Source organism: Budorcas taxicolor, chromosome 4 (genome assembly GCF_023091745.1).
Source record: "Budorcas taxicolor isolate Tak-1 chromosome 4, Takin1.1, whole genome shotgun sequence".
In the NCBI taxonomy this organism is placed as follows: domain Eukaryota; kingdom Metazoa; phylum Chordata; class Mammalia; order Artiodactyla; family Bovidae; genus Budorcas; species Budorcas taxicolor.
Window position 1 is genome coordinate 73471242 of NC_068913.1, and position 8588 is coordinate 73479829.

Genomic DNA, 8588 nt, shown 5'->3' on the forward strand with positions numbered 1-8588 from the left:
TTGCAACTGCAGATTTTGCATTGAGGAGCATACACTTTTGAGTGCATAGTGCTTTATTTAAACACACATACATACAATGACGACAAAGGGAAGCTGCAGAGGTGAGCACAGGGGCTGCATGCATTGGGAGGACTGGCAGACTCTAGTTTTACAGGATGAAATGGGGGTTGAAAAAGAGGCAGAGACTGGAGAGCAAGTTTCATTTCCCATCACCACATAGAAGGGTCTTCCAGCCTGTCAAACACAAAAAGCAAAGCATGTAAGAGAAGCTTCTAACTTCCTGGGAGGCTTGTAAGAGTGAGACATTGAGCTCAGAACTTAAAGATGATCAGAAACTGTTGAAAAGGCTGCTGGCATTCTAAATAGGAGACCACGTAGAATATCAGAGTGGGAGACAGTGGCATAATGTACAGAGACCCAGCTGTGTAGCTTCACTCATGTTAAGGGGAGTCTCAGGCAAATCTCAGAGGGAATATTTAAAAGGCTCTGTATTTATCAAAGAAGCCAAAGAACTCTGCAATATTTCTGAAGATCAAAACTACAGGAATCACATGAAACTGTAAAGAGAAAGTTATTGTTATTCAACTCTGAATATGCTTCCTGTGTTTTCCTGCAAGGCTTTTTATATAGTAAGATGCTGTTTAATAGACTATAAAGAACCCTTTTAAATAAAATCGCATTTACAGGCAATTTCAAGGCTGTCAAGTTTTGTCTCCTTCTAAGTGCACGTGATTGAAGCCGTCAATCAGAGTGCAATTAACTCTATTTCATTCACCAGCCATGTAACTTTGGGCCACAAAACAAAGAACAGCGTTAAGGCTGTAGGTCAGTCTGGATGATTATATTTCTAATCCTGAATAGATATAGCATATCCTAAACTTATTACTGTGACAAACATCATATGCCTATTAATGAAACATAAAAGCATGTATTGCTTAGTATTTTAAAACCACCCTTATGAGTTTTCCACCTGCTTCCCTTGCATTTGCTGTTCAAGTCTGTGCTAGTGCCACCAGGGACAAGAGCACTGGAGTTTTATTCCAATCCAAATTGTGTGTCCTTCAGAGAAAACAAACCTGACAACCCTAGGCTTGCAGCTTCACTCTGGCTGGCCATTTCACAAGAGATCGGAGGGAGAACCCAATGAAGAGTGACAAGCCAGTCACATGCACTGAGCAAGTGTTCTAGTGACCTCTTCTGGGGAGCTTTCGTTCTTGATGTTGTAGAGCTCTGGGTGTAAGGTAGACAGGCCATCTTACTGGGGGAAGGGACAGTGGGCTTGGGACAGGAGAGCCAGCTATGAAAAAGGAGGAGGAGCAGGCACCTTTTCACTTGCAGTCTTTACCTGGAATGACCCCAGCCCAATGTTTGACATCTAGATATTAGAGGGCACCTGTCCTAAGGCAGCTCCACACTCCAAGAAAGCCCCAAGTTTCCAAGCAAGCCCTAAGAATAACACGTTGTTCAATGTTCATTCACTGAATGTGATAAATTACAATGTGACATTGGATGAACTAAAATAAGTCAAAAAGTAAACAGGAGCACCCCTTGATTTAATCTACAGCTTCTTGTAAAACCAGCATGACTGGAGTGAAGCCAGAAGGGAACATTTCCAAGGATGTGTAGATCTTCTATGTAGACTATAAGAACTAAAGATTACCTCAGCCAAAGACAAACAGTTGGTTATTTCAGTGTAGATATTAGGGCATACCCTGTGCTTCCCCAATCTAAGCCAGTCAGAAATTTTCTATAGAGTAATTTTTGAGGCAAAAATCATTTATATTTGAAAATTTCAAAGGAGCATCAAATTAAGTTGAATCAGAAAATATTATCCCACAAGTTCAGAGATTTGTAAATGAGTATGTGAAGAGAAAGGTCCTCCATGCTCTGTTCCCCATCACTCTTCCTGTCCAAATCTTACCTGGTCTGGAGGACCCCATCCCAACACCTTCTTCCAGCAGTCCTGTCTGATTTCCTTTCCCTGACCACCTTGAGCTCTGCAACAGTGTTCCCACATAAATCTTTTCATACCTAGTTCTGGGAATGTTTCCTGTGCTTTCTCTCATCAAGAGGTCTGAAATCAGGGTCTCGGGGCTAGATCGTTTCCCGTATCTGGAAAAAAAAACAAAAAAACGGGTTGGGGGAGTAAAAGTCCTTTAAGGCAAATTTGGAGAAACCATAAACACCTTTAAAAAAGAAAGATTTGTGGTATTAAATATAAAACATCAACAAAATCATAACTCCCGCTAAAATTAGAATCTTGATGAATATTCACTGTAAGTCACAATGCTCTGAAAGCAACAGAGTGATACACAAAAATGCACATTACTGCTGCTGAAATGCATCCATTCTCACAGCTACCAACAGATTCTGAGTCCTATATTTTCCATGTTTATTTGGGGTGCCAAAACTAAAAGTCTTCTCTCCTGATGTGATTTTAATCTGCCCTGAAAATACGAAGGAAACCTACTGGTCCATAGAAACGTTCTTGGTCTCTCTTCTCCCATAGGAGGGTATGGGTAGAACAATATATGAATTCAAGGTTACGTTTTCCTGCCAGGGTAGTATATGCTGCTGGCTCCAGGTGAGTGAGGACCTGGTCTGTTTGTCTGTCTGTCTCTCTCTCTGCTAAAGGAGCTGAGAAATCTACACCAAGTTGTATTTTTTGGAAGATACTATTTTTCCCTTTCTCAATAAAAGCATTAGACATCAGTAGCTGATTTTTTCACAAATAAAAAAATAGTCTACTGTGGATTGATTAGATATCAGATAAAACAGTGGAATAAAGCTGATAGAGAGTATATGTTAGCTGCCTATCAAGCCCAATTAAATCTAAATTTGGAGGAAAGTGTTCCTATTATTGCTCCTTTGCAAGGACTCAAGGAACACAAAAGCAAAGCCAACTCTCTCACCCCCATCATTTGTGAGATTTCCTCAAAGATTTTCTAGTGTTGTGACATCAGACGGTAGGCAGCAATTTATATGTATTTATTCTGTCCATCAGTTGATTTTACGAATCCTAAAAATCCTGGGCAACCTTAACTCGTTTATTTTCATCATGCTCCAGTGAATTGAAGAACTGGTGAATATTTTCTCCAATTTACCATTAGAGAACCTACGTCAGCAATAGCAGAATTTGTAGTCAGAAAGTAGTAGGTGCCCAGAGCAGCATCAATGACTGTTCTCCTATCTCGAATTAATTCTGGATTATCCTTCTTCTTGACAATGCTTTATCTTTCAAAGACAGCATCTCTAGGAAAATCAAACCTGGCTACATATTAGAATCACCCTGGGGGTTTTGAAAAAGCCCAGGTCCCACCCTCTGGGAGATTCTGATTTAACTCCTCAGGGGTGCAGCTCAGCATCAGTATATTCTAAAAGTTCCCCAGATGATAACAATGAGACTGGAAGGAAGAAACTCTAGTCCAGGGCTGGGTTTCTCAGTCTTGGCACTGTGCACATTTTGAGCTGGATAATTCTTTATTGTCAAGGGCTGTCCTAGGGACCACAGGATGTTCAGCAGTGTCCCTGGCCCCTGCTCACTAGATGCCAGTAGTAGCCCCCATGCCACCCCGCCATGCCACCCCATCCCACCACTATGACAACTGAAAATGTCTCCAGACATTGCCCAATGTCTTGGGGAGCATAAAGTCAACCCCAGTTGAGAACCACTGATATAGATGACTATAAAAATAAAATATGGTAGATCTATGCTCTAGAATAAATGATGCCACCTTTGGAAGCAATGAACGAGGAGTATATAGCTTTAGAACATGAACCAAGTAGAAAAGGGGAGGAAAGAGAATATCACAGTACCATCTATACCAAATTAAAATGTATGTGTATATACGTAATTTTCAAAAATACAGATGTGCATATGAGTCGATGTGTGTGGTGGGAAGATCATGAGAGTATAGAATGGAGGTGATGGGTGCAGATTATGAGCCTCTGAGTGTTTCTAAGAAGGAACTTATATGAAGAGGAGATAGGAAATTACTTCAGGAACACTTGCTAACCTGAATTTTAGCCCTTTCCCTTATTTTCTCCTCATCAAAGGTGTTGAAGATCACTCTAAGTGCTGTTAGTAGTGACATTATCCAGAGATTAAGAGGAGGGCTCCAATCTAATCACCCCTAAAAAAAGTTTTCATGAAATGTCCTTAATTTCATGATCTGTAAACTGGTGATAATTGTACTCACTTCAAAGCTTTGAGATAAAGACTGAACAAAGTAATGCCTAGGAAAACATTTTGAAATGCCAAAGCTTTACACAATGGTAGAGGTTTATATCAATCACCTTTGTAAAACTAAGTTCCACTATATGCTATAATTAACAGACTAAATAACTAACAAAGTCTTTCCTAGGGAAAAAAAAACAATTTGTACAGTTTTTTCTCTAGTCTTTATGATGCATAAGCAAGAATATGAAGCAATTAACTTTCTGAAGGTCTATTAAGGTCTATTAAGAAGATCTATTAAGACATTCTTGCTTTTCACTAGTGAAAAGTATCAGACTTCAGGGATCATAAACCAATGCTATTTAATTCTAGCACTTTCATATATTTCTAATTTCATATAAATTGGTTCTTTAAAAGCTTTTTGATGAAACAGAAAGTTTCATCAAAGTTAGAGTTTGCTTTAATACAAATTCTTCCCCACTTTGAATTCTTTCCAACTATTCCTTGAAATATAGTAAAACAGCAAACAAAAAATACTTTAAAAACATAACTTAAATATATTGAATAACATTAAGCTTTGTAAAAAGCTCATTGTTTTCAGCTTATTAAGGACATTTGATCTCAGTAATTTAAAAAGTTTAATGATTCAAAACTAAGATGAATTAATTTTGGAAACAATTTTAAATCCTATGTTACTTCTAAAATAGTTTGGATTCGATTTTTTGCTTAAGATTTGATGTTGAGAATGAAATGTGACCTTTCATTTTAGCTTTCTAGGGGTTCAGAATAAAGATGACAATTTCTCAAATTATATGTAATCCCTGGATTCATCCTAAAGTGAACAGATCACTGTAAGTTTCTCCTTTAAAAAGCACCAAGTGGGCATTTTCTTTTCTGAACTCACCTGCTATGAAATGGGAAAAGTCTCAGCATTTTAGACCAATGTTTTCATGCTAAATCTCTACTTATTAGGAGCAGGATTTTCAGGTAAGGGGTTCAGATTGAAATAAAACACTGTAGGGGGAAAATAGTTCAATTTGTCTTTTCACTTCAGTTTGGGCAGGTTGAAAAATCTGGCAGTGTCTTTGGTGACCCAGCTGTGTCCTCCTTAGCTTGTGCTGTTGTTTTCCTGCAGCCCTCTCAGCTATAGGCACTTCCCAAAGCCTTCCTGACCCCTTTCACTGGATACTTTCCTACCCAGGTTTCCAAACAGTCCTCCAACTGCTCTAAGAACAAAAAAGACAAGGGGATGGGTGAGAGGAAATGGCCAGTCAGCCCCCTAGACTGGGGGACCTGAGTCTGGGGATCAGGATTTTGTGACAGGAGTGGTCGAGGCAGTTGCTCCCTGTGCAAACATTTACTGAGAGCTGAGCATGTGCCTGATGCTGTCTGGCCCTGGGATACAAAAAAGAAAAAGAAAAAGTCCTTGTCCTTCAAGATGCTCATGATTTCCGGGTGTGCAAGTGGGGCGCTCCCGGAGTTGGGAGTCCCGCGCAGCCCACCTACCTCTGCCTGGTGATGAGATTGATGTAGTGTCGCAGCGCTGAGTAGTATCTGGCCAAGTCCTCCGCTGGAGCGTCGTCGCCGGGGTTGTCAGGCTTGGAGGGGTACGCCTCGGCCAGGGCGCCCAGGCACACGAGCAGGGACAGGGCGAGGGTCAGTCCGGACAACCCCAGTCGCTTGCTACCCAGCATCTGCGGACACCGAAGGTGCAGTGAAGGGGGCTTAGGGAATTCAGAGGACGCACGCTCCGCACCTTCCTCCTCTGGCCCCAGCGCCCATCCCACTCCTACGACCCCCACACCCCAACCTTCAATCTACGCTCGACCCAGTCATGCAGAGGGAGCAGAGAGCGGTGAGACCATCCTGTGGATTCAGGTCAAGATCTGCTCTGGCCCGGCCCCTCTGCTCCGCCCGAAAACTCTGAGCAACTTTAGTCCAGTAGCAGAGTCAAGAATCCGGCGGTGAGAGACGCTAAGTTGGGGAGGCTCCGGCGCCAATTTAAAACACTTTAAAAAACAGATTAAAAGTTCCTCCCCCTGCACTGAGAACTTACCCCTTTCCTACCCTCTTCCCCAAACGCCCTGTTAGAGGGAAGGGAGGAAGTTTCTCCTTTTTAAGTTTTGGTCTGCCCCGCTGCAGGAGCTCGACAGTGATGGCAAACGGTACTCGGGTGGCAACTGGCGCGGAGAGTGGAGAGAACAGCTCCCTTGCCGGAAGGTCTCAGATCGGATCCGAAAGATCCCAAGAGGCGGCAGGGAGCGGCGCTTCCAAGCTCCGGGGATTCCTTATTCGCGGAGCGCTGCCTGGGAAACCTCCCTCCAGGCGGCGACCCTCGAGGAAACGGCCAGCTGCCCTGGGATCGGGGCTCCTGTTTTCCCTCTTTATCCACCATAAGATAACCCAGAGGGCCGGCATAGCCAGGAGGGTCGGGGAGAGGGCAGCTGTTCCATCAGAGGGTACAGGATGGGGCAGGTGGAATTTAGCCGCCAAGAGGGGCTAGCGAGCCTCGAGGCGCCTGAAAGCCCGGCGCATAGGGGTTAGGGATCCGGGCGCGACCCTCCTCCCAGAGCCTCCGGCAAGTTCACAGGCGCCCCCTCTCCCTCGGCTCGGGTCAAGTAAGCGGGTCTTGGCACTCACGGTGGCGGCCTGGGTGGCTGGCGGGCGTGGCTGGGTGGCTAGGGCTCGGTAGTCTGGCGCGCTCTTCTAGGGGTGAGAGCCTGCAGAAGGGGGTGTCCGGAGCAGGTTGCAACAGGGTTTTTATGGCTCTCCCTCGCCACTGCAGGAGGGGCCTCGGGCAATCACGCTCCGCTACTCCCACCCGGCAGCTTCCCGCCCCCGTTGGCGGGGGATGAGGGAGGGGGTCCGGAGCTACTGCCTCTCGAGCCTCGGCTCTGGGAGCCACCCACACCCCAATTTGCCAGCGCCAGCCAGGCCCCAGGAAAGGGAAGATAGCAGGATGCTAGCGCAGCAACGCGCTCCGAGAGCACAGGATCACGCCAAAGCTCAAGTTCCTGCCCTCCTGCGGCGGCCAAACCTTGCCGTCCTCCACGCCCGGTTTAGTCCTGCCAGAGATAGGAGCAGCCCAGCTCATCTCTGTCGCCCGTCACCTGGACTACCACCAGCTGGGCACCAGGGTTGGGGTACCCGTATCCGCTACGTGGTGAAGGCTTTCTGGGATCCGTGTGGCTAGGGCGCGGACACGACTCCTGAGTGCTTTTGGGGGAGACAACTTGGTGCTGGGATTTTCCTGCGCCTAAAGCAGCTCCCAGAAGCCTGCCCAAAGTCCCGTGCTAGAGGACCCCAACGTCCCACTCCTCCAGGGCTGAGCAAAACCTTCTGTGGCTTCGTCCCTTTTCCCAGCTTGGTTTTGGTGGAGATCGGCCCTCTCTAAGAACTCGCCCGAACACTGGAAGTCCAGTTGGTATCCGACAGTGTGTAGAGACTGAGAACTCCTTAGAGGTCGGACACTTTCTGGGTTTGCTGAAAAAGAGCGGAGTTTTAAGTTCGGAGAGACTCCTTAAAGCGCGAACGAAAATTTTTGGTCCAAATCGACCAGGTAGTCAAATGAACAGCAATTTTCTTTTATCTGCTGGCCGTTGAACAGTGCCAAATTGGTTTGATTAACGCTGATTGAGAACGTGGGTTCTAATTAAAACTGGTTAAAAAAATCATTAAGTTGCCCATCGCATTAAACCTGCAGAATGAATATGAAGGATTCATAAACTATTTTTACAGGATCAGGATTTCATGTAGTGGATTAGGTCTTAAAGTTCCCTGAATGAATACTTCTAGAAGTCTGAATCTTCCTAAATAAATGGCATATTAAGGAATTAAAGCACTAAGTTACAAGTTATTTCCGTGCTAAAATGACAAGTGATTCTGTTAAACTGACATGTTGTTTTTGTGCTGTTTTAACAGCATTGAATTAAACATCAGTTATCGTGCAGCAAGCAATCACGTGTGTGTGTGTGTGTGTCTGAGGTTTTGAAGACCAACATTCTTTTCACTTAGGTGACTTCCTCTCCCACATTACACAAACATATGCCAGGAACACAAATGCCAGGCTCTCGGGACTGCTCAGGAATGCTTATGTGAAAGAACCTTTGCTAAAGTTAGAGCAAAACATTTTCTAACTCTGATTCCATTCTTGATAAAAAGAGAGGCACTTCTAGTTGCTGAACCATTTCTTTCCTTTGTTTCAAAATCATTTATTTATGCTTATTCTTAACAGTTTGTTGACATACAATTGAGATACACTAAGCTACAAATGAGGCTTCCTTGGTGGCTCAGATGGTAAAGAATCTGCCTGCAATGGGCGAGACCTGGGTTTGATCCCTGGGTTAGGAAGATCCTCTGGAGAAGGGATTGGCTACCCACTCCAATATTCTTGCCTGGACAATTTCATGGA

General features: G+C 44.5%; 1 protein-coding gene across 1 annotated transcript; it reads right to left on the minus strand.

Moving 5' to 3' along the window:
• Window positions 1-209: 209 nt before the first annotated feature.
• NPY (neuropeptide Y) lies at window positions 210-5871 on the minus strand. The gene is made up of 3 exons (XM_052639154.1): window positions 5684-5871; window positions 2032-2112; window positions 210-234 (listed from the first exon to the last, which is right to left on the minus strand). Exons 1-3 carry the CDS (start codon window positions 5869-5871, stop codon window positions 210-212), a joined length of 294 nt encoding a protein of 97 aa, XP_052495114.1.
• Window positions 5872-8588: the final 2717 nt, after the last annotated feature.